General features: G+C 39.2%; 1 protein-coding gene across 6 annotated transcripts in view; it reads right to left on the bottom strand.

The window, feature by feature from the left end:
* JPH1 (junctophilin 1) overlaps window positions 1–27,378 on the bottom strand; it is a 90,778-nt gene that overhangs the window by 29,078 nt on the left and 34,322 nt on the right. For all 6 annotated transcript variants that reach the window (XM_039464759.2, XM_010351437.3, XM_003940693.4 and 3 more), the window contains exon 3: window positions 813–931. In XM_039464759.2, the coding sequence (XP_039320693.1) occupies window positions 813–931 (119 nt within the window). The remainder of the gene's footprint in view (window positions 1–812; window positions 932–27,378) is intronic.

Here is a 27,378-nt window from a genome sequence, read left to right as displayed (position 1 = left end):
ATTAATCTCTTTAAGTGGTATGCTGCTTTACTTCCTAACTACACTCCTTTGAACTTTAGTTCAGATACGTTAAAAAAAATAATCACGGTACTGACTGGCTCTTCTCTGACTGCTAAAAGTGCCTCTGCATTTGGGGGTATTTGTTGCAGAATCTGTGGCTGTCACTAACACAATTTCTTAGAGTCAGATACTTCTTTTAGATTCTTGTCTAGTTTACTGCTATCAGCTCAAATTCTGTTGGTCATATGTAGGGGGGAGGAAGGGCGATACCCTGGGGAATAACCCATCTCCAGGGCTAATGCTCAGACTTTGGCTGATATTTATTACTACAGTTGAACATTCCTAATCCAAAAATCTGAAATGCTCTAGAATCCAAAATGTTTTGGGCACCAACATGATGCCACAAGTGGAAAATTCCACTTGTGACCAATGGTCACAGTTAAAACACAGTCAAAACTTTGTTGTATGTGCAAAACTATTAAGAATATTATGTAAAATTACCTCTGGGCTGTGTATATAAGGTGTCTATGAAACATAAATGAATTTTGTGTTTCAACTTGGGTCCCTGCCTCAAGAGATCTCATTATGTATATGTAAATATATCGAAATCTCAACAAATCTGAAATCTGAAACACTTATGGTCCCAAGCATTTCAGATGAAGGATCCTCAAGCACACGCGCCCCTGCTTGTTTTGCATAATAGTATTGCTGGGATTCAGGAAGCACAGACTCTTAACATTGAAAGGAAAAGAAAAGAAAAGCAAACCAAAGCCAGTGCTCCTGCCTTGCCTGTCAAAGGAGCACTGTTTTACCTGGTTGGTAGAAATCAGGTGACAGCTCCCTGGCCACAGCTCTCGCGATGTCGCACTCCTGGCGAGCGGCCAGCGCGGCTTGGTCGGCAGCGTCGGCCTTTGCTCTGGCGTGTGCAGTCCTACGTGGGGCACAAAAGGATAAGTCAGCACAGGTGACCCCTTATTATAATACTTACACAGAGACAAGCAAATTGTCATCTGGGAAAAGAAATGTTAATTATGATTATGGTCCGATACGCACAAGAGGAAAAAATTTAGAGTCCTATTGCTGTGAGAGTTCAGTGAAGATGACGTAGATGAAACTAAACTACTCATGAGTTGCCTCAACCCTTCTCTCAATGGAAATGAAAAGTAAGAGCAAGGTCTGTGTAGCTTGATGCTAAGTGTGGTTTTCAAAACTTACTGGATCAAATTTCCTGTTGACTTTGTTTGGTATTCCTCCCCACCCCTAAAATTATGGAAAGTAGAATTAGGACATAGGAATTAATACAGTGTTTGTCTGTGGTACAATCAGCATAAGAATTTGACTAAGCAAGGTCTGCCCGCTGGCATGCTGGTGAAGCAGCTCTTTGAAGAAAAAAATGAGCAAAATGGTGATTGGTAGTGTTTACTCCTATCCGTGGTGTAAATGCCCTCACCATGGCCAATTTCAGGTTACCAGCATGATGCCGTTGGACATATAGCAGGGAGGAGGTGTGCACTATGGGCTTTCACCAGCAGGAGCAAACGACAGGGCCCGCTCTAAGCATGTGCTCAGAAGGGTTCCCGAGAAGTCCATTTAGCTGACTTTTAGGCATGTTTCTTGCAGGAACCAAAAAGGAGACTGTGAGGCAGAGCTGGCAAGGATGAAATGGATCTTTCAGTCTTTCATCACCTCCCTGGCCTGTCCTCACTCACAGAAACCTCTCGTCTTTCTGGAGGATTAGGGTTATAGAAGAGGTGGCAGGAAAAAGAATAGGGCTTCTTATGGCTGGACCGGGGAACAATGTCTACCAGTCCCAGAAGGGGTTGAAGGGAAGAAAACAAACTCTGGTTTGTCTGCTCTGCAAGGGGGAAGGCCTTGTCCCTTTAGATGGAGACAGAATTTTTGATAATCTTTAGATGATTATGGGTACCTATTTCTCATGATTTTGCAAAGTTTCTGTTGTATTTTATTAGCTCTAGGCAGGGCTATAGATAACTAGCAGTGAAAGCTTAATGGTAGTCTGAAAAAGGTGCTTACACTTATGTCGGAGGCAGCAGGAGAGAGGAGGAGTTGGGGAAGGGCATGGGCTTTGGATGCTCTTTAGGGAGAACACACAGGCAGCCTCTGGAGGAGGCCAGCAGGTGGAACTCCTGGGACCACACTGCAGGGGAAAACATGCTGGGGAGTGGGCCTGGTCTAAGATAAGGGGGGCAACTGGTAGGAGGTCCCTTTTTCATATTACTCTTTTTAATAACCTCCTTTCGTCCTGTGCTCTCATGGGTCCTCTTTCATTCCTATTTAGGCTCTAAGCAAGCCACTAGAAGTAAGCTTTGTGAAGATTGGGACTTTTGATTTTTGGTCCTCTGTCATAATCCTGATGTGCAGAATACTACCTGGCACATACTATTTATTGAGGGACCACTTTATGAATAAAAGAATGAATGATGCTTCCAAAGCTGGGTAGTTCTTAAAACAGAACGAACAACAAAACTATAGAGATAGTAAAAAGATCAGGAGTTGCTAAGAGTGTGGGGTGTAGTAGGGAAGGATGAATTGGTAGAACAGAGCGAATATGTGGGGGAGTTATTCTGCATGATACTGTAGTGGGGGATCCATGACATTACATATTTGTCAAAGTCTATAGACTGTACAACACAAACAGTGAAGGAAGCCTGATGTAAACTATGACCTTTAATACTAATGTATTAATACCAGTTCATCAGTTACACCAAATGCACCCCAAAATGCAGGATGTTAATAATAGGGGACATTGTGTGTATGCATGAGGTGAGGAGAAGAGGTATACGAGAATTTTGTAGTTCCTGTTCAGTTTTTCTGATAACTTAAAACTGCTCTAAAAAATAAAGTCTATTACTTAAAAGTGAGTGGATCAACTTCGAATCATCAAAACTGCTATTTCTAAACCATGGAGGATGCTTTAGATTATCTGTGTATGGAGTATCAGGAAATATGAAATGGAAACCACAGGGAAGGGACATATCCCTAAACAACTGGCTGTGGGGATAACCCCACATGGGTGCCATTGCTGATCTGTGATGGTTAATGCATTAGTCCTATGTGTTGTGACTGACAGTCAACGGATGCCCTCTGCTAATGTTATATTAGTTTCTCAGAATTTAATTTTTCCCCCCAAATGATTTTCCATTTTGTCTGCTATTCTTAGCTAGAGCCTAATTATGTCTAGATACCATAATTAATGAAGCCATAGGAGAATTGCTATGCTGCTTTATAAAATAATCTGCTAGTCCTTTAATGATAAATTTACAAAACTCAAGTACAAATAACTTATTCTGATTCAATCACAGCACACCACAATATAGTCAAATAAAACAGTAGTAGTATCTTTACTACTTTTTATAATGTGCTAAATTGGAGAATAGACAAATACAGCTTAATCTTCATGCAAATATATTTTGGAAGCACAGCATCAGTGAATCCTGCTAGTAATTAACCCTTTACTTTTTTACTTGCCATTTCCTGTAAGACCACACAGCAAAGGAGGACTGCTCTATCTATCCCAGCTCTGTGGCTCAGTACTACTGCATAGCTGGCCAGATGAGTCAAGGCTACATTCAAACCTGAATCCTAAAGTCTGCTCAAGAGCTTTTAGAACTGATGACAAGATGGGAAGAACAGGAAACCACTCTGAGTTTGCTGTTAACACCAGCCTGTATGACTAAGGCCACTGGGATGTCTAGATTTTGCCCAGGAATAATCTGGACTTGCCTTTGGCTCATATTTGTGAATTCATGTGATCACATCTCAGGCTCAGTTCCAGAGTGACATAGGACCCCTGTAATCAGTCAATTGTGATTGTTCTTGCATTGGGGGGTGGGATTCAGGTTAGGCAGATCAGCTGAAACAACTCAAACTGGATGCTCTGATACTGTTGCTGGTCACAGGCAAACATGCATACACCGAAGGGGCATACATGCCCAAAAAGCATTTCATTTATCAAAAGACTGTTAACATTTACAAGTCTTCAGACCCTCAAGAATCTCCAAATACCATTATCACAAATACTTTCTCCCATCAAATATAGTAAAAAGTAACTGAAAAGCCACTTCTTTAAATTAAGCATCAGCTGCTGACTTTCTTTTAGGGCTCTGTATTTTGAACAAATAAACCAAATTTTTAACTTGTGAAGAGCTGCACCTTATGGGTGAAGACACCACAACGGCGCTGGGCTGTGGAGAACTGGGCAGCTGGTTATGCTCACTGAGAAGCTATAGGACTCCCTCCTGGACATAAGCTCTGTAGAGGTCAACCGTGACCAGCTGCAGTGGTACGTGGGGAAATTCTGAATGCCAGGCATCGCCTGTACATAAAAACTTAATGACAAATTGTTTTCCTAACCAGCAATTGGATGAGTTAGTATCTGGATGAGTTAGTATCTGAGGTTTTCTTTGCTTCAGTGACTCAAATAGTGTTTCATGAGCTCTCTAGTCAGCTTAGGAGAAAATAATCTGTTTCCTTTTCTTAAATGTATAAGGCTTTAACAAAAAGCATACTCAATCATACATGGAACATGTTGAACATACTCTCCTCCTGCTGAGGTACCTGGGTCCCTGAGACATCTGTCCAAACTCTTTTCAATCTCTTATACATCTGTGGCCTTACATAGCTGATAAAGATTTTCATCTGGAATGGAGAATAATTCTGCTAAAGGTAAAGTGCTATTTCTACTTTTTTACATTCTTTTCTCAACAATAAACTGCTTCAAAGTTATGCTGATTTTGATTTTTAAAAATCTGTGACATTAAGTCTAAGTTAGTTTGCTGATCTGACTCTTAAAACTTGATAGCAGAGGCCACAACCTATTTGATTAAGGGGCTATCCTTGTGATTTGCTTTGATGTCCAAGTATTTGAAGAAAATTATTAGAAAAATTAAAAAATAAAATCAATTGGCACATAAAAACCCAGGTCTTGGATGATAGCAACACCATTCTTGCAGTTGCTCAAGAGAAACCTTTCAGTCCTCCTTGACACCTCCCGTTCTCTCACATATCACATTCACTGTCAGCAAATCCAGTGGGCACTACCTTCAGAGTATATTCCCCCCACCCAGCCATTTCTCGTTTTCTGGTTCACTGTCATCTCACCAGGGTTAGTGCAAAGGGAAGTGACCTCCCTACTTTGATCCTCCTCCCTGCCATTCTATTTCCTTCCAGGTGGTCTTGAAAATGGCTAATAACAAAAAATTCATTCCTGGGTTATGGCACCACGGGTAAGAAAATGCAAAAAATAGGAGCTGTTAGCCTTTCTTTAGGACTGTGACATTAGTCATTTATGAGAGACCTAGATTTGAGAAAACCAATTATCCTGTGAAGACAGTTGCAGCCCTGAAGAAGAAATCTGTTAAGCAAGGAATACTCTTGGTAGAGACAAGAACCAACTGGCTTTACAGGTGTCAGTTTAAAATCATAGTTATGATTTCAGAGTTACCTGCACCTAGTAAGAAATGGAGTGTTTCAGTCTTGATTTGGTTCTCTGATAAGACAGACACAGCAAGGCCTGCATAGGTACATGGAGGGCCCTGAGATGTCTGTCCCATCTTCTAACTTCCAATCTTTTATACATCTACTAACTGATGAAGCTGATAAAGACTGTGGTCTGGAACAGACAATAATACTGTTAAAACTCCATCCTCAGTAAACTTGATTTCAGAAGACGAGTTGTGTGAACCCATCTTTACCATCTATTCATTACTGAATGTTAATTTTCTCCACAAATTCCTTTTTTTAAAAAAAAGATAGGATCTGGAATAATAACTTTAAGACAGAATTCTCATGTCCTGGTTTAAAACAAGTTATATCACCAGTGAATAGTTGTCCTCTTTGTCAAGGCAGGAGTTCCTGTCTTCCTTTTCTCTAAAAGCCATATCAACTTATTTATATATAAAATGTAAACTATTGTTATTTAGTTATTTCTAAATAATATAAAATGTAAACTATTATGCCCCATGTTAAAGTAAGGGGCATAATATCTCTAATGAAGTCTGGTGTTTGATATTTCAAGGGCCCAAACTTTTGCAGAGGTGTTATGATACAGACTTTGTAAGTATTAATAGCCAGAGAGTAGGTGAGGCTATTCTGAGCCGTAAGTGATTTTTGTCAAAGAGATGAAAAGTTAAACCACATTACTTTATCATACAAATGCATCCACAGATTCGTAGGGAGAGGAGAGGAGCCGAGATTCACGTGAAGAATGTTCATACACCTTTTGTAAAAGGCTATCCATTATGGGAAATCGTTGTCATACTTATAAAGATTTAGGTGATATACTCCTCTTAGAGTTTGGTGCCAGGAAACATGTGGTCTCTGATGCTTGACTGCTGTGCTTCCTTCTATCATACAATATGTACAATAGGATTGATTGTTTTGCTTTTTGTCAAGGCTACCAGCAAACTTGGAATAAAACTATTTTCAACGTATGCACATAGTAATCCTCTCTAACCACATGACTTTATTTTTATACCTCCAATATCAGGAATTCTATCATGTATATAACTCATCATAGTGTCCTGCAAATACTTTTTGGAAAGCAGGATAAATGAAACAAAACATCCCTGAATCAATAAGCTCTTATAATACTAAGTTTTCTGAACTCTAGCCCCCTGTAGTGTGCTCATGCTCAGGGGATATATGTAATTATTTAGGCATAGCAGCATCTACTATTCAGCCTCCTTTTGTAAGATTTATTTTTATCTATCACCAGAACATTTTCTAAGCTTGGAAAATAAGTACTTATTTTTAATTAAGTACTTTATAGACTTTACTCCTTAACATTTAATCAAACTTAACAATCTTAAAGGCTATATTCTCTGGATAGGCTAGGTCAAAGCCACATTTTAAATCCTTGATTAGAATATGCCAAATAATTGGATATTCTGCTTCATTGAGCTTTATAAAACTTACCTAAAATTTACCTTCCCAAGTTATGTATGCATTGATAAAAATATGAAGTAAAAATATTTAAGGGATGTTTTCTTCTTGAAATGATTTTTGGAGAAAGGTCCTTTACAATGAGGGTCATTCAAAAGTTCAAAAACATTACCATTAAATAGAATTAAAACTTCTCTTAAAACATAATCACTGCAACCCACTGAATGGGAGAAAATGTTTGCAAATCATGTATCTCATAAGGGGTTAGTATCCAGAATATATAAAGAACTCCACACTTCAACAATGAAACAACCTGATTGAAAAATGGGCAAAGGACTTGAATAAACATTTCTGCAAAGATACACAAATGTCCAATAAGCACTTAAAAAGACACTCAGCATTATTAAACATAAAGGAATGCAAACCAAATCCACTATGAGATACTATTTCATACCCATAAGGATGGCTACTATTAAAAAAACCAGAATAACAAGTGTCAGCAAGGATGTGGAGAAACTGAAGACCCTGAGCACTGCCAGTGGGAATGTAAAATGGTGCAGCTACTGTAGAAAACAGTATGGTCGTTCCTAAAAACATTAAAAATAGAATTAGCACATAATCTGCCAATTCTACTACTCAGTATATATTCAAAAGAACTGAAACCAGAGTCTCAAAGTGATATTTGTACACCCATGTTCATAGCAGTGTTATTTATAATAGTCCAAAGGTGGAAGTAATCCAAATGTCACTGAAAAAAATAAACAAAATGTGTTGTATGTATTCTAGATACTAACTCTATCAGAGGTAATCTGCAAATATTTTCTACCATTCATTGGGATGCAGTGATTATACACATACTGGAATATTAATCAGACTTAAAAATGAAGTTCTGATACGTGCTCCAACATGGATGAATCTTAAAGACATTATGCAAGGGTGAAATAAGCCAGTCACAAAAAGACAAATATTATATGCAGTACCTAGAGTAGTCAAATTCATAGAGACAGAGAGTGGAACAGTAGGCCGGGTGCGGTGGCTCAAGCCTGTAATCCCAGCACTTTGGGAGGCCGAGGCGGGTGGATCACGAGGTCGAGAGATCGAGACCATCCTGGTCAACATAGTGAGACCCCGTCTCTACTAAAAATACAAAAAATTAGCTGGGCATGGTGGCGTGTGCCTGTAATCCCAGCTACTCAGGAGGCTGAGGCAGGAGAATTGCCTGAACCCAGGAGGCGGAGGTTGCGGTGAGCCAAGATAGTGCCATTGCACTCCAGCCTGGGTAACAAGAGCGAAACTCTGTCTCAAAAAAAAAAAAAAAAAAAAAAAAAAAAAAAAAGGAAGTGGAACAGTAACTTCCAGAGGGTTGAAGGAGGGGAGAATGAAGCATTATTATTTAATGGGTACAGGTTGTTAGTTTTGCAAGATGAAAATATTCTGAAGATTGGTTGCATGACAATGTGGGTGTACTACTGAAATGTACACTTAAATGGTCAAGATGGTAAATTTTACATTATACATATTTTACAACAACTAAAAATAAAAGAAAATCAACTGATGTGCTACACTATTTACAGAGCATCCTATATGTCCAGAGGAAGTGAGGAGAGAAAAACCAAAGGCTGGGCTCTCTGTTGAAAAGTTGCTGCATGCAGCCCAGCCCTGGCATGCTAAGAGTCTAATGGAGGAAACAGTCATAATGTAAAGCAATAACTGATGGGCATTTTAAGGAAAGAGGTGTCAGAACTTTGTAACACATGAGCAGGCCTGTCTATTTCTCTAGCTCTTAACATAAAGCTTGGCAGAGAGGCTGTCTTCAACAAATATTAGCGGATGAATAAATAGGTAAAAAAGAGAGAAACATAAAAGATAACCCCAAGATTTCTAACTTGGTATATGAATAAATGACCTTACTTATGGTCTGAGGGTGATGGATGACAAGTTCTGTTTTAGACAAGTAGGATTTTACATGACATAGGCATCTGTAGTTGGAGATACAGGGCTGCTATGCAAATTAAAGGTCATGATTCTAAATGGAACTATGAGCATCATGTCACAGAAGATGAATTCAATGCAGCATGGTTGAACTCACCAAATAAATGAGCCAAAAAAGCAAAGAACTGAGGACTGAAACAAAAGTGTCCTTGGGTGAAGGAAACAGGAAGGTAAATGGAACAGCAGTGGCATACAGGTGGAAGGGGAACTTCTAATAGGGCAGTTCTTGTTCTTGGATAAATCCTGGGCTTCTTTTAGGAGGTAAGTGGGCCAGATCTGAATTTGCCTTATCTCTGGGGCAGCTGCATGTTTCTCAGGCTGACTGGCTGATTTATGTGCAGTCACTGAAATAAGTCAGTCCTGAAGAAGGTAAAGGCTAGGGAAAGCTTGCTGAATTTGATAAGAACTTTTCAGAGAGCAGTTCTCATAAGGAGGCCACCCCAGAAGCTGGACTAAAGGGAGTTGGTGAGGAAGTGGGCAGAGGAAGCCGAGGAAGCAGGTGTGGGCCACATGCTGGAGACTTTTGACCCAGAAAGGAAGGAGGAAACTTGGAAAATAACCAGAATGATTAGCTGGGTCAAGAAAAAAGACATTTCACTCGTATTTTAAGAAAATGAGAGCTGATCCTGTCGGAAAGTGGGAAGGATGCCCAGAGAACAGGAGAAAATGAAGCAGCTCTGAAAAGGTGACAAATGCTGGAGTCAAGTCTTGGAGATGTAAAAGAAAGGAAACAGGAAAATATGTAAGAACAATGAAAGGGATAGTCCAGTGGTTTTAAGGATCCTAAAACTTGAAGGAGCCTAACCTTGAAAAAGACCTAAAGTGTCACGGGCTTTAGTACCAGGCAGACCCAGGTACACACCCCACTTTCTCACACATTTGCTGTATCATCTTGGTCTCAATTTCCTCACCTGTAAAATGGGGAGAATACTACTTTGAAGAGTTGTCCTGGGATGAGGACAGATTTATATGAAGGACTTAGTACTAACATAGAGAGGTACTTAGTAGATAAATGCCCATTAATAGTCTTCTGTGGAAATAAATAGCTGGCGGGGAGAATCTGGGACTTAAAGGAAAGAGGTAAAGATCTGGAATCAGCACTGTACAGAAGTTCTAAGGAATGGAAGAAAGGCACATTAGAATCCCTATGATTCTGCATCGTTCTCTAGCAGGGCTGTCTCTTCTGGGAGAAGAAGAGGGATAAGGTGGCTTTGATGGAGGGTCAGAGACATGAAGCAACAAGGATGGGGAGCACGGTGTAACCCATGACAGCGTTCTGGGTAGGAAGGAAGTGTACAGAGCCAATGTGGGCCTTTGGACCAGATGAAATATAAAGGATGAAGTTAGGATCCAGTGAAAAATCAGTTAGGCCAAATTATTTTAAAATGGATGCATAATTTATAAAATGATACTAGATAGAATCCTGACTCCATGTTCTTTTGAGCATTGGAGCAAACAGCTGAAAGTGCTTGATAAGAACTTCAGAACCTGAGAAGACCTTCTGGGTTTTCTGTTTTTGTTCACATATCAGTGTTATTATGCTGCTCCTTTACCAATGGTCCACTATGGGCACACATTTAAGTATGACTAGGAATTAGAGCAATTCACTACTACATAATGGTCAAAATACATGATGGAAGCTAGGATTATTCAGCTGAATGACACAGTGATCGAAGCATAAACTGACCTAATCTCCACTTAACAGCTGCAAACGCCCATTAAATGCACACTGTGGTGCTCAAATGATTCCATTTTATAAATACTTATAAAGACATTAAAAAAATTAAGCAAACACCGTTCACTCCTTAAAAGTGACATGCACACTCCAGAACTCCTCCTTAAACTCACAGTTTAAAAACATTCTCTAAGTAAGATATCTGTTTTATATTATCTGAAATGGCTCTCTAGAAATGTCAAATCCACCAGTCTGCCACCTCACTTAGTTCTGTCTAGATATGCTCAAGTAGTGAAGAACAAAAGATCTATTCTTCTATTGGGCTTTTGATGCTGAACAGTATGAACATGAACTTGCTTGGGACTGGCTGCACAAAACCATTCTGCATCTTAAGCTCTATCCTTTTCAAGGTACACATTTTGAAGTTACAGAATTTATGAGAGAACTGTTTTGCGAGGAATGTTAAAACGTTAGAGGTATAGTTATTCTCTCAGTGAACTTGTTTTATTCACTTCATGTTTCCTTGTAGGAACTGTCGTTCTGTCACTCTATTTCACATCTGTTCGGTGACGAGGAATCATTCATTCAATAGTTCAACTAAGAAGCTCATGCATATTTTTACTTTAAATCTTCAGTTTCTTGCTGCAACAGATATTGAGGACAAAAATATAACAAGCACAAGGATATTTGCTTTGATTTATATTAAACTTCTGGCTTTGCTCTTGAAACTTCTGCTTTGACAGACATATTAAAAAACACACTGAAAGGGGCTCTGAGAGTCCATATGGTGCCTCCTGGTGACCAGGCAATTACTTTCACTTCTGCAGAGACCCGAGACTCAGAAAGATTAAGGAACATATTCAAAGTTACATAGCGAAGTCATACTGCTGTCCAGAGGAATGAATGAGTGAAGCCCAGGTCACCTAACCTTTAGGATGAAGACCGGTGACTATGTTGTGAAAAGAGGGTTTTTTTTTTTTTTATTACCATCTTCTAGATTTGTTTTAGCAAATATTTTGTTACTACCATCTAGTTATGCAGTTTTCTTTCTACTATAGGAATTCATTCATATCTAGAGCTCATCTTTTCTTTGTGAATCTGCCACTGTTTTCCTTACTTCTCTATTCAGTCTTTTATTTTAATACATTTATGCCCCTATTGAAAAATGCATATTTTGAGCTTTCCTCTCCTAATATATTTTTTTCTTTTCTTTTCTTTTTTTTTTTTGAGACGGAGTTTCGCTCTTGTTATCCAGGCTGGAGTGCAATGGCGTGATCTCGGCTCACCGCAACCTCCGCCTCCCAGGTTCAAGCAATTCTCCTGCCTTAGCCTCCCCAGTAGCTGAAACTATAGGCACGCGCCACCATGCCCAGCTAATTTTTGTATTTTTAGTAGAGACGGGGTTTTATCATGTTGACCAGATGGTCTCGATCTCTTGACCTCACGATCCACCCGCCTTGACCTCCCAAAGTGCTGGGATTATAGGCGTGAGCCACCTTTCGGCTGAACTTCAAATGAAATAACACAGCTTAGGAAACATCTTACTAAAGATATAGGACAGATTTGGTTTTCATCAAGGTTATTCTTTAGCAGGAACATTTTTAGGTGGTGGTAAAAATACTACAGATTCATCCAACTCATAGTTGCCTTCCCCAAATCACCAAATTAGTAATTAATGCCTCCAAGTTTAAAAGGAAATATCAGAAGATCATGTAGTTCTTCCTGAATTCTTAAGTTTTCTTATTTTTCCTCATGAAGAGTCTCAAAATGTGTTGAGTTTACCTATTTTTAGTATTTGCTGTGTTACATCAAAAACAAAATTTTACCCCAGTGCTCAACAGATAAAATAATAGCTTATCTGAAGACACTGAGACAAATGGAAGCAGATATAAACATGCAAACCAGGGCAACTTGTTTTCTGTTTAGTATTCTTAAATGAAAGTAATGCTGGTACAATTTGGGGAGCAAAATCAGTTTTGAAGATAAATACATGTACATCAAGATAAAAATGTTCAATTCTCCTTCATTAGAAATGGTTGTAGAAATGCAAGTCAGGATTCAAGCCAACTAAGTAGAAGAATCATGTTAAACCCTGGCTCAAATAACAGGAATCTTTTCCTCTGGTCCTGACAGATTGTTAGTGAACTGCTTCAATGCTTACATACTTACCATGCTTATAGCACTTGGGATATTCTTAACCAGCAACCTGCTGTCTGCCTGGGTATCTCCTCTAGACACATTTTGACGAGCTTTTAACCTTTATCTTTGTGGTAGAATTGATTCTGGGCCCTGGGATGCCACGGCTGTTGGTGGGATGGATGGACTCCTGCTGCAGCCACTGAGGAATGCAGGGTCTGCCCTCCTGGACTCCATTCCTTAGTGACAGATGCATTAACTTGAATGGAACTACTCACCAATCCAAGGTTCAGATGGAGTCCAAAGAATCTCAAGAATTACTCTAGGCACAATGGGAATGTTGCACATCCCCCAAACAACAGGGAAATTTAGGATGTCATTTCTACCAAAGCAGGAATTTATCTTGAGGCCCAAGAATTCAGAATCAGACTGCCATCTTGTAACTGGGGGGAAGTCAACTGAATCGAAAGGGGTAGGGAACATTACCCGCCAACCCCCACCAGGTCTGCCCTCCCTCTTGCCGTAAGTTGTCTAGTATTAGTATTGGGGTCCAGAACCTTGCTTGCTGCTTTGCCAGTATCTGACAGCTACTTTAACGGGGTCTGCAGGATTGCCCTAGACATCAGGCTATACTTGCCAAGTTAGACTTGTTCAATGTGTTAAGTCTTGGCCAGCAACAGTAGTACTGGAAATAGTTCTTCCTGCCTTTTCAAGTCTTCTGACATGATAACAGACTTGGTGACAAAAGGATGTGCCCTCACCTTGCTGGCTGACTCTGCCCTACCTAAAGCACAGATGTGAAAAATCCCTTTCCATTTAAGGTAGAGAAACCTGTAGCCATCAGGCTCTCTACGATTCTGGTGGAAACTCGTAAAATGTATTTAAAATTTTGGACCTAAATGTTGCTGCAATGGAAATGAGACTTCATAGGCAATGCTTTGTTTTGATATGAAGAAAATAAGGGCACAGAAAGCCCTTTTATAGTTTCGTGTGGAGCCTTGTGGGATGAGAACTTGAGGGCTGTCAGGGAAAGGAGAGGCCTGTGGGGTCCATCACATTGTTTGGAGGAATCACATCCTGCAGGAGCCCCAGGGCTTCTTCCAAGAGTTGGAACACCCTGGAAAATGGCATTTGTTCCACAGAGTAAGAAGGACAGTTAAGAAGCCTCTTCCCATCCAAGACAAAGGAGCAGGCAACTGCACAGAAACTCCGGGGGGTGGGGAGTGCTGCTCGCTGCTTGCAGCTACGTCATCAGGAGTTCTTACTAACATCACATATATCTTGCTGTTCCTTGTCTTTCCAATGATATTTCTCCAGGTTTCAGATAACTTTTGAATTTGTGTTCCCTAAAATAATCAACCCTGGCCTGTCTCCCTGAAATTTTGTCATTGTCCAAATCCTCATTTCCTGACTGACTATATTTTCTACCTCCAATGAAACCTCAACATACTTAATGATCTACACATGTCCAGAAATGCTTTTACAGTATTTGCCACTCTGGGCACACAGGTAATTCTTCCTAGTTTTAAATATCACGTTCACTCTTCTTTCCCTACTTACTACATATGTTGCATGCATCATCCTGCCCCAACCGCTCTGTAATGCTAGGGATGAAATGAAAGCTGCTTTTCCCCTCAGTCTCTCACTGGCAGAAGATTACTACTGGCAACAGTCAATTATAAATATCAAGTTTCTCCATAATGTTTTTCTGAGACATAACAACAGCTCCAAGAGTGATCTTGTATGGAAGAGTGAAATGAAAAGGTTTTGATTTGATCAGAGATGCCTCTGGTGGACCCTGAGCGCTGACATACTACAACACAAGTACGGCTTCTTGCAACTTGCTTACTAAAATATCTTTTCCAGGGTGCTCGGATAATTCCAGAAAACAGGTTGTCTATCTTGTTTCTAAAAGTCTGAAATTAATTTTTTTTTTTTTTGAGACGGAGTTTCACTCTTGTTACCCAGGCTGGAGTGCAATGGCGCGATCTCGGCTCACCGCAACCTCCGCCTCCTGGGTTCAGGCAATTCTCCTGCCTCAGCCTCCTGAGTAGCTGAGACTACAGGCACGCACCACCATGCCCAGCTAATTTTTTTGTATTTTTAGTAGAGACGGGGTTTCACCTTGTTGACCAAGATGGTCTCGATCTCTTGACCTTGTGATCCACCCGCCTCGGCCTCCCAAAGTGCTGGGATTACATGAAATTAATTTTTAAACCACAACCTTTTCTACTCTAAATATAATGGAAAGACCTAATTATTTTTAAAGTCTTCTTTGTAATCTTAGAATAAATAGTTTAACCACACCATTTGTAACTACCAACTTAAATGTTATAAGGTAATGAATCTTTTGTATTATGGAAAATATCTCAACTACTGAATGTTTGCTCTGTGGGTTTACCATGACAGTGAATTCTGGGAGGAGAATATATAAATATGTACACACATTTTAAAATGTATACAGTATATTAGATTGAAATACGTATCTCTCTGCACCAACTTATGAGTATCTGAAGGTTTTTTGTTTTCATTTGGGGCAAATACTCAACTGAACTTATTATCCTCTAATTTTTTTTTGCTGATTCTCAGGAAAAACAACAGAGTTGAAATCAAGAAAAACTAATCATCATCATCAACAGAAAAACCCAACCAAACAAAAAACTTCAGGAATGAATAATTTCACCAAAATATTAGATACAACTCTTATACTAGCACTGCTTTGACAACAAGTCAGGATGGCTGATATTTTAAAGTTGTAATTTCATTACATACAGTACCAGGCTCCTCCGTCAAATAAGGCTGTATTACAGGGCTATTATGTAATTCAATTCATGGCTTAAAAATGTCTCCTATGCCTGGAAAACCTAATTGCATTGGTGCTGTTCTGGACTCTTGGTAAGAAATCATTAAACTGGAATTCATTAACCAGATTTTATTTTAAAAATAATATAGCACATTTTATTCAGTTTTTGAAATACCCTTCTAAGCTTTTGAGTGATTTAACTAGTCTTCTTTTTTATGCTCTGGGACCTTATGTTGACCTGAAGTTTAGGTTACGAAGGAGGTGTCCTATCTTCTGTTGTTACTTGAGCCTCTACAACCTCTCTCAAAAGCCCATTTTTCCCATCCCCTAGACATCTCCTGGCAAGAAGCCCCACTCCCTGCCATTTGCCACTTGTTCTGGGCTATTTTAATTCTGGACAAGTTGTGGTAGTAGGCTATATTTAAATTGGCCTGCTCTGCGAAGAAACACGGCAAATGCATGTGGCACCTTTTCCCTTTTTGACATAATCCAATTGTGCTCTGGCTCTGAATCAAGCCGTGAGATTCTGCACCACACACCCTGGCTTGACTCCCATTCCCTGATTGCCAGGTGTTTACCACCCAATAGGTAGGGCAGTGGGCGTTTTCTGTGAGAAATAAGCCATGGCAGGGACCTGTGGAGCAGTCACCAAAAACTCAAGAGAGTGAATTGAGAAACATGAACAATAATGAAAGGAAAAGTAAAGATGCTTCCTGGCTCCAGCTGAGCACTGCTGGAATATTTATAGAATAATTTTTCAAAGACCAATTTCCAGATAAAAATTTTGTAAGGTGTACTACATTTATCAAGAGAAGCTTAAAAGAAACTGCATGCACATAAAAAAGCTGGCTTTCTCAAGTTTCTGAGCTTTCAGACATGGACACTCTAAGAACATTTGGTTCTAAGAGGCGCCTACCTCTTGCCCCCCCTGCACTGCCATCAGTTTAGACACTTTTGTGCTAGGCAGAGGGTATAAGTTCTTACCTGGTGTTATACTGTTGCTTCAAGAAGAAAAATAGGCCAGAAATGCCCCCTCATCATAAAAAATTAAATAAAATGTACAAAACACCTTTTCACAGAACAGCTTTTGAGGGCTTGTAAACTTTCACAGTTCAAAGTTGATCTAAAGCCAGAATTATCCCTCTGTCATGAAAAATCAGAAGACAGTTAACTTTTATGGAAGTATTTTACATGTCTAGGACTTTTGCCTAAAGACCTAACACACATGATGTTGATATCAACATCTTCACTTTGCTGGAACTAAAATCTAGCTTAATTTATATGATCATATTCATTCATCTAGCAGATATAGAGGAATTTTGGCATAGAAACCAAGGTTTCTGTTTACTTTTAAGATGTTTGTTTTGCCTGCCTGGATTATGAGAATTTTCCTACTGTCAGCCAAATTTCTATTTGATTTTTTTGCTGAATAAACATTACTACTCAAGCACGTAGTAAATAACAGACTGGGCTTTTGTTTTCTGGAATAAGCAGGAAAACCATCTTAGAAATGTTATGTTAAAAAAAGTTTTCATTCACCTAGACTTGAATTAATTCAAAGCCACTTTTAAATGTCCCTAACACAGGAGGGGCCATTCACAGACTATTTGGTTACATGTAGTCAGGGATACAGACTTTCAAACTTATCTACATAGTAGCAAAACAGAGATGAAGAAAATGGATCAAAACAGAGATGTCTGTTTTTACTGGAGGGCACGTGAGTGCTACTGAATATAATTATGCTTTGAATATCATGAAAACACGACTCAAAATAAATTCCATGCTACCCTCTCTGAGCTTTCAGAGAGCAAGTTCCAAATTTTAGTAAACAAGATGTCATCTTCTTTTCTGAATGCCTTCCCAAGCTCCCTGGTATTCTTTTAAGTAAGAAAATTACCTAAAGTCTTCTTAGTTTTTCTTTTCTTTTTCTAAGATGTTTCTCAAAGCTCATTCTTAAAGCCAGCATGACAACAAAAAATGCGAGCGACTCTTCCACTGTAACTATGCAGAACTGTACTTAGCAAGAGGTTGTGTATTCACTAGTCTGGATCAAGAACCTGCCTCGGAGGCTGGCTGTGACTACATCACAACAGACAATGGGAGCGTAGCGTCCTTAAAGGAACTTCCAATCCTTTAATGTAACAGTCATCAGTTTTTCTTCACAGAACAAGGATATGAGGTGGACATACTTCCCCACCCCCTGCTCTGAGAATGGGGAGAAAGGTCTCTGGGTCTTCTTTCGTACATCAGAATCAAATCAGGAAAGAGACAAATTCTGGCCTTAAAAAACAATCTAAGTGATTATTATTAAGCTTTAAAAATATTTTAAAAATATTCCTAATTATTGTTCAAATTTGACTATATTGTATGCTTCCCTGTAATATTATCAACTAGAAACACACATAACACACATATAGCTCATATATGCTCTAATATTAAAATGAACAAAAGGGTTATGGGTCATTATTTCTACGAATGACAGGGTAAAGGAGAAGTTAAGAAAAACTGTACATATTTGTAAGGAGGCCAGGAGAGAAACTTACATTAAACAGACACATAAAACCACAGGTGTTGGGAGCTAGAAAAAAGGGGCATAGGCCAAAGTTCTTAGATAAGAGTCATGACAGATGGGACAGGTTCCGGATGTCTACACTAGCCACAGGCCTGTGGTTCCACTCATCCTGAACAACAGGCTGATCTGAGGCTGTGAAGGTGGGTGCAGGGAGATGACCTGTGAACTCTGCCTTCTGTAACATGGAAGTCAAGCCCCAAGTTCTCGTCTCTATGTGGCAGTAACAGGACAATATATAAAGGAGAGTGGCAGACTCTTCCTAGTTAATGACTTGAAACCCATAAAGTATTACCATTGCAAAAATATAAATATCTGGGATATACTGACTATATTAAGTCAATCAAGTAAGTGTGGATAATGATGATAATTATTGTTAACACTGTGTGCTTGTGATATGCCAGGTTTAACTAGCATTGTCTAAGAAGTTTATGCACACTATCTGTAATCTACCTTGGGCCACCAGCTGGTGAGTGGCAGAAGCTGGGATGACCTGAGGTAAGAACTGCACAGGCACACCTGCACCCCACCCCACTGTCCTAGTTGAGCTGTAGATTTCTCCTATGGTGGCCTTTCTGTCCACTCTGTCTCTAAATCCTTGGTTTCCCTCATCATCCGAATTAATAAAAGATGAACATTTTCTTCCAAATGATTTCAAAAATTTTTCTCAAATCAACATATACAGTTCTCCTTATTGTATGAGTCCATTCTTCTATATAATGGCCTTTTAAGCGACCAAGAGTTTTTAGTTTAAATAAGTGTATAATCGACCATATTATATAACAAGTGATTGTTAGCTATACTAGCTCTTCAAATTATTCTACTTTAAGATTAAAAAACTTATCAAGTTGCAACATCTCCCTTAAGTCCTTTTAAAATGTTGAAGTGTTGCCAGTGTTGTCTGTTCTTTCACTGAGGTTTCAGCAGGTGATGCCGGCCAAACCTGCTCTAGCGGGCACTTGGTGATCTTGGAGTGGCATATGAAGCCCTCTGCCTGCAAGGCCACCCTGAGGCCATCCCATCCGGGTCCCTGCTGTGCTCCTACCATCTGGAGGCCCTGACTGTTCCCTTCCCTCTCACTGCCCTTGGCATGTCCTCAGGTGTCTTGGCACCTCTAATATTTGGCATTGAAAAACCAGCTACCTCAATCTACAGCATACTGTTGCAACCACAGTATAAATGCAATCCTTGGATTAGATAAGCGTAACAGAGTTTTAGTCTCCCTGGACTTGCTCTCTAAATGTAGACACATTATTTAGAATTCAGAGACTTCAAAAGTGCCCAACTCAGAGTACCTCTTACACCATATTTGAACACAGCCAAAGTCGCGTCTCTTGCCATGTGTCCAGTCCATTCCTATGGTGGTTCTGGAATCAGACTGCCTGGATGTGAATCAGCTCTCACCACTCACTAGCCTGTAACCCACAGTCAGTTACTTAGCCTCATTGTGCCTCAGTTTCTTATCTGTGAAATATGAACAGTGGTAGAACCCACTTCTCAGGGCCGGATGAGGCTCAGAGATGATATACATAAATCCTAACCACAGATAATACACACAAAGCTGGGCACAGAATGAGCATTTAATGGAATGTAGATAATATTTATCCATTTTATTAATAACTTAAAAATATATTGTTTCTAAATAACATACTCATATGGCTCAAAGATATATTAAAAAAAAAAAAAAGGAAGAGTCTACCATTCACCCTTATACTAACCCAGCCATAGCTAATCAGTGTTGCTTTTTTTGTTGTTGTTAAGCAAAAGGATTTCCCCAGAGTTTAAGTATATACAAGAAAGTCTGAATATAAAATCCTATTTCCCATTTCCAAACAAAAAAGAGGCAATATATATAATACTTTTTGATACGGGTTGGCTGTGTCCCCATCCAAATCTCATCTTGAATTCCCATGTGTTGTGGGAGGACCTGGTGGGAGGTAATTGAATCATGGGGGGCAAGTCTTTCCCATGCTGCTCTCATGATAGTGAATAAGTCTCATGAGATCTAATGGTTTTAAAAAGAGGAGTTCCCCTGCACAAGCTCTCTTTGCCTGCTGCCATACATGTAAGACATGACTTGCTCTTCCTTGCCTTCCGTCATGATTGTGAGGTTTTCCCAGCCATTGGTACTGTTTCCCAAACCAGTACATTGGTACTGTTTTTCCCATAGCCAGGATTCAACAGGTCCAGGAATCAAGGGGTGGAAATGGAAGTGGAAGCACTCACCATCACCCATAGTGATCCACTAGCAAAATCCTGTGATATTACATTCTGCTGGCCTAGAGATATCAGTTCCAGAAGGAGGAATGCTGCCACCAGAAGACACAACAATTCCATTAAACTGGAAGTTAAGATTGCCACCTGGACACTTTGGGCTCCTCCTACCTTTAAGTCAACAGGTTAAGAAGGGAGTGATAGTGTTGGCTGGGATGACTTACCCAGACTAAGACACTTACGTACCTTTGTAAAATGCTACCAGAAAACAGTAACCAAGCATAAGGCAGTATGTTGTGTCAAACTACTGTATCCTTTTCCCTTGAGAGATGACAGGGAAACAGGACAGCAGAGAGTTAATGGAATGCTGGTCAAAGACTTGGATTTGGGTCTTGTTCTGCCATTTGTAAGCTGTGTGACTCTGGCAGACCACTTTAAAGTCTTGGAGGAGTGGAAGTGGTATAGCCAACATGTTTGTTGTGGGGACATAATGAGGGATGTGTTCAAGAGTTTTGTAAATTATAATGTAAGACAGACAGACAGACACCCAAAGCATCATTACAAGTTAGAAGCTGCCACAACCCACGACGCCAGTCTTTCCACTCTGGAAACACCAGTATGTGGCTGTGGAAACACCAAGTCCCTATTTCTGACTGAGTATCTGGCTGGCCAGAGGATGTTCCTTGTTAGGGTCCCAAGGCCCTACCGTTCCTTAAGAAACAAAGACCTGGTGTGAGGTGCACTGTGACTTAGCTCAACCTTGTTCAATGTTTCCACTATGGATTCAGTTTCTTTGGGAGCTGAGCTAAAATGTCATCAACAGTAATTTTTACTTAATTCTAGGCTTAGAAACAAGAGGTAAATTGGGAAGGGGAGCAGATGACATCAAAGACTTCCCAGCAGTTTTTACTTCCTCAGAAGCAACCCAACCTGCTTAGTCCTAAAACCAGGGCTGCCAGGCTTTATTCCCTCCACGTTCCTGACACTGGCAGCAGCTGTGATCTTAGGTTCCTAGGGGGCTTAGGTTCCTAGGGGGCTGAGCACGGGTTGAGGAGTAGCTCTGCATGGGGGCTTAAGAGACTGGGTTCCTTCTATTGCGGACTCCTCACTACTTAGGCCTAGGGCCTTCTACCTACCTGTGATATATTCGTTTCCTCATTGTAAAATTAAGGGGTCAGAAATACAGCAATTCCAATTCATTTCTTATACAAAAATCTAACATATTCTCTACCCTTGCTATAAAGCAGATACAAGTGTGTGTTCTGGCTTACAGCTACCTATGTCTACTCTGTGGCTTCAATAAAACCTATGAATTCTGAAGAACAGAGTTTGAAAACCACTGGAAAACTAGAGTTCTAAAATTCCCTTCAACTTGAATATTCAATAATTGTGGTAGCTACACTTTTATTTTTAGAGAAATTCATTTATTTGTGTAAATAAAAACTAGACCTCTGTTATTGTTTTTCATGATAGTCTTTATATTAAATATGATGAATTGTTTTGCTTTGGTAAATAAATGTAGAGGTATCAGATTCAAGTAGGGAGACGAAAATACACCTTTGAACTAAACTTCCCTATCATTTGAATGATAAAAAATCTTAAATAATGGCCTATGCCCAGCAATAAAATCATCTGTAAGTAAAAAATGAAGTTATATGTATTTCTAATTGTACACTGTAAAGTCTAGCAATAGATGTTTATGTATGTTAACATAACACTCGAGAATTAATAGTTATTTTTATAAGTGGATCTCTAATGCTAGCCACAGTCTTTAAATATCCTGTAAACTGCTATTTAGACCCAGAATAATTAATCATTATATCAACATATTTCACAAAATCTGGAAATCAAGAAAGACCTCAGAGATATACATAAATGAGTTCTAACTCATTTATGTAGATAAGGAAGCTGAGGCCTGGAGCAGTTTAAGTTAACTCTCCTGCTACTCCCCCACAAACATACTCATGGTATACTAAAAATGTTTGCATTATATGCAGGAAATCTATATAATTATATGGGCATTACGACCTTAGCCTACTCGGTTCCAGCATCCATGGTGACAGCATTGTAGGAGGCATCATAACAGAATCATACAGGATTCAAAGTACAAATATTCCCATGGATTGGGCAAAAGGTATCACTTCCTCAGTCATGAGGTGGTGAAAACTTGGGAGGCTTTGCCATCCTCATAAGAACTCATTATGTGCAGAAATGGCCATTTTAAATTTGACTTCCAAGAACTGGGCTACTCTTCAGCAAAGCAGACAGATGGTTCACATAATATTGGTTTTTAATTTTTGATTATTCCACTGACACATTCACCTTTCTTATTAGTGATGAAATGTATGAAGGTGGGAGGGAAGAAGGGAGGCAGGAAGGGAAGGATCAGCACAGGGAAAGGTGGATTAACAGGGAAACTGAGGAGAAAAAGAAAATGGCGATAGATTGCCTACTGTGGAATCACAGTAGGCAAACTAACCAGAAGACATCCTAGAGTTACATTTAACGTCAAAAAACCATCTTAAGTTCTCAAAAATTTGGAAATTAAAAATTTAATATTTATGTAAGACTAAAATGCATGAAAATATACACTCGAATAATACACATATATAATACCGCCTGCCCTGAAATTACTGAGCATCTATATTTTAGGAACTTTGCTAAACACTTTATGAACAAATCATCATGCTGGACTCTCACTACAATCCTGTAAGGTTATTATTCCCTCTATTTTATGTATAAGGAAATACGCTGTAGTGAAATATGCTCTAGTAGGTAATGGTTTGTCCAAAGTACACATCAATAAACAGCAGAATCAGGACTGAACCTGAGTGTATTCAATGACTCAGCTCATGTTCTTTCCTTCACATGGTTCTGCCTTTCACCTGGAAATAATTAAAATGTTACGGGGAAATATCTGCCAGCTTGTGCTATTGTTTGCTTATTACACTAGTTCTTGTGTTTAAATCTTAAACATCTTTAACTTTTGTATTTAAAGTCTTAAAATGAACTTTTACTAAATTGATCATTCAGATAAAGATGATTTCTATCAATTCTGCAAATCGCTAAACCAGCTCTGCTTACTGTTATCCTCCCTGCATCAGAATGTTATCAGTGGTTACTTGGACATGTAAGTCTTTCCTTAATATAGTAGGAGCAAAAATCCTACTGATCCCTTAGTGAGCCAATTTCATTAAGAGTGACGAAAATACTAAGTGGACAGATGTGTTTACCAATTATTTCAGTTCGACAGACCTGGCCTTAATACCCAACACACTGAAATAGCCCCATACTTCTTTAGAAACAAGTGACTATGGACAACTTTCTAAATAATGTTTGATAAGAACATTTAGTTTTCATGAGAGTCTGTAAAAGATACTAAGAGCTCTGATTGCGGGGAATCCAAGCTCCAAACCCGGGGATCACTGTGATGTGTTCCAGATTTGTTCTCATCTGTCCTATGTGGTTGGTGGGAGCTACCCCAACCCTGATCTGACTCATTCCACAACTATCCCCTCACATTCATCCATCTGTGATCTTAGGTCATGGGACAAATCTTCTTGGATTTCCCCCTCCCACACCCTGCCCTTTTCTTACAACCACTGGTACCGCCCACTGCCAGCCTCTTCCTTCCCAGGAGAGGTGAATGGCAGCCACCTTTGACATTATAACAGACTGGAAGATGGGGAGAGGCTACATAGAAATGACCAAATTGGCTCTTGGCAACATGCTTAAGAAGCTGTCTAATTCAACCTGAGGTTAGATTTTCCAAATGTTCCATAGTTCCGTGTGTTGGAAGGATCACTATGCATCAGGCATTACACAAGATCCATCTCACACGTGAACCCATTTAATCCTTTTGATTTCCTCATGAGGAGGGCTCTATCAGTATCCTAATGTTATTGATAAAGACACCAAGGCTCTGGGAGGTTAATTTACTTGCCTAAGGTGGAGTCAAGACTTTGCCTGGCCCCAAAGCATGTGTTCTTCCCATACTCCACTACCTTAAATTACTAAGTGTGAATAAGATCAGCCCCCTTTGCATGCCTACTAGCTTAGGTCTTCCACCAAGTTTTGCCTATCAAAGACCCAAAGCTATTATTCAGCAGATGTGTGTGCATATTTTATTCTAAAACCAAACACTCAGGGGTGATCTGCCTAACCACAGAATGTATTCCATACCCTACTGGGAAGTTTTTAAGTTTTTTTCTGTGCCATTAGGACAGAGATGTCATGAATATGCATGCTGAGGTGGGTACCAACAGTCTTTTAAACTGTAGGAAAACATGGTAAGAGCTTTAGAATGTATATATCTGAAAATAAGCCAGGCGCAGAAAGGTAAATATCACATGTTCTCATTCTTTTGTGGAAGCCAAAAAGTTAATCTCATGGAAAGAGAGAATAGAATAGTGGTTAATAGAGGTGGGGAAAGGTAGGAGGGAGACAGGGATAGCCAGAGGTTGGTTAACTGAGGCAAAATTACAGCTAGGTAGGAGAAATAGGTTATAGTGTTCTATAGCATTACAGGGGTGACTATAGTTAACAATTCATTACATATTTTCAAATAGCTACAAGAGAGGACTGGGAATGTTTCCAACACAAAATGATAAGATGTTCAAGGTGATGAATTTTCTAATTATCCTGATTTGATCATTACACATATACATGAATCAAAATATCACACTATTCTCTATAAATAGGTGCAATTAGATGTGTCGTTTAAACATAATAAATGAATTTAAATGGGGGTAATATTTTACTAGAGGTGTTTTCATGAAGGGCATCTTGATTTTTAAAAGATAATGTTTATTATAGCAATGCTTGTGACAGTGAGGTATTAGGGGTTATTGGGGAGCAGTGAGTAAAAAGTAAAGCAGACTTTACTATGCAGCAGTCAGAATGAACCAGGTGTACCTGTGGCTGCATGGATAAATCTGAAAATAGTGCTGAGTGGCAAAAAGTACATATAAAAACAACTGAAAATGCATGTAAAATATAAAATGTCACTAATATATATATTTTAAAATTATAAATAAAATGACCTGTGTGGCACAGTGTCTTTTATGTAAGTTAAAAAAATATAGAAAACAACACTACATTTTTCAGTGTCTACATAATCAATGACATATAATAAGCATATGACTGAGTGCATACAGAGGGGAATGGAGTGGGCTTGGTAAGAGAGAACACAAGGGAGAGGCTTTGCCTTGATGGTTGCATACAGAAGGCCAGAAACTGAGGGCTATGATTACATCAACCCTCTACACTGAAAGGTTAAGAAAAAGGAAAGGAAGGTGGGAAGGAGGAAAGATGGGCAGAAATAAAGGTAGGCAGAGCTAGAATACAAGTTATGAATCTAGCTCAGAGCTTTGACTCCACACACGCAGTTTTATCTTTTAGTTCTATTTTTATTTTATCGTGGTATAATACACAATCATCAGTTTCAGAAACTTCTTTAACAGTGTGCCTGTGCACACACAGCTCCCCGCTCCCCAAGCCCTGAGTAGAAGCCCAGATTGTAGCTTGAATACTAACATACACTGAAAGTGGTACTTGCTGGCATTAGAATTGAACTCTTGGCTTTAGTCCTATAAAAAACCGCTCCTTTTTCTTTTTATAAATATATAGACTGGCAGAATATAAACATCACAGAGCAAAGAGATGGAGGAAATGAAACGAACAGTGGCAAGCTAGCGCTTGGATGGGGTTTAAAGTCTGAGTCTTTCTCCTTTTCCTCACTTTCCTCCTCTCCACCCAGGAGACTCAAGGGGTGGCAGTGATTGCAAATTTCTTTCCCTTGGACCCCAGAGTCCTCCTGTCTTTTAACCTCAAGCCAGCTGGGGAGGGCTGTGGTGATTGGGGAAAGAGCCCTCAGGAGCCAGGGCCGGTGAATGAGCTCTTAAACAAACTCCCTATTGACACATCACTAAAAATAAGTATGCTTACATGCATAACACATTTTTGGAACAGTAGGCTGAACTCTCTCCTTTATCCTCTCTAGAGACTTATGTTTCATTCTTATTCAATGTTTTATAAAATAAAATGCAGGTGCAACATCTTCTAGCACTGTAGGTAGTAACTTTTCATGTGATGAATGCACATCTGCTAAGAAGTTAAGGAATTGTGGAGAGAGTGGCTGGGTGCTGTATATCAGCTAGCTAGCCTGTATTCCGGTCAAACGCTGATAAGGCTCACTTGGGCATTGCCTTATTTAGTCAGACTTCTCTGCTGAAACACCGGTGCACGGTGACAACTGTGCATGCTATTACAAGGCTTTCTCCTTTCAATCATCTGCTGACACACCAATTAAAAAAAGCGTCTCCATTATTGAAACAGTCTTTCCTACTAGCAACTTTCCTACAAAGACTAAAGATGATGATATTATAAATAAATCTGAATATGTTTACATGGCAAAATAATTCTCATAAGGAATAATACAAATTGAGTTCTAGTTCTTAAGGCTTTTTTCCCCCAACACTAAACCAAATTATAATATTGTATATTGTTACTCTATTAGCTTGGCTAACCTGCATTTTTTTCATAGACCAGTATAGTTATTTTTTCTAACTGGAGATCTTTTTTTTTGTAAACCAGCAGACATTATAGTGTTGTAAAGAGCCTTACACACTCAAAGTTAGTGACTTGATCTAGACCTGATTCTGCTATTAATTGCACATACGCACACACATGGATTTTTCCATATAAATAATATATATACTACATGAATTTTTCCACATAAATGCTACTTATAAATACTATGGGAATTTAAAATATTTTCTTTCAGTCTAGCATGTGAGTCAGTATTCCTTCTAGAATGAGGAAGCTCTTTGTGTAATGATATGGAATGAGTTCCAACATACAGTATAGTGTTAAATTAAAAAAAAAAAAAACCAAAGAACTTGGGTGCAGTGTTTGCTGAGCTAGAATCCTTTATCTGCAACTCCAATATCTTTAAAGCTTTAGAAACCAAAATTTCCTTTCTATAAATTTTGTGTCAAAACTTGACAGTAACACCTGAATGCAACTGACATGAGGCTATTTATGATTATTCTTTATCCCCCTTAGTGTGACTATTCAGTTTCCCAG

This window comes from Saimiri boliviensis, chromosome 15 (assembly GCF_048565385.1).
Source record: "Saimiri boliviensis isolate mSaiBol1 chromosome 15, mSaiBol1.pri, whole genome shotgun sequence".
In the NCBI taxonomy this organism is placed as follows: domain Eukaryota; kingdom Metazoa; phylum Chordata; class Mammalia; order Primates; family Cebidae; genus Saimiri; species Saimiri boliviensis.
This window is presented reverse-complemented; position numbering and strand designations above follow the sequence as displayed.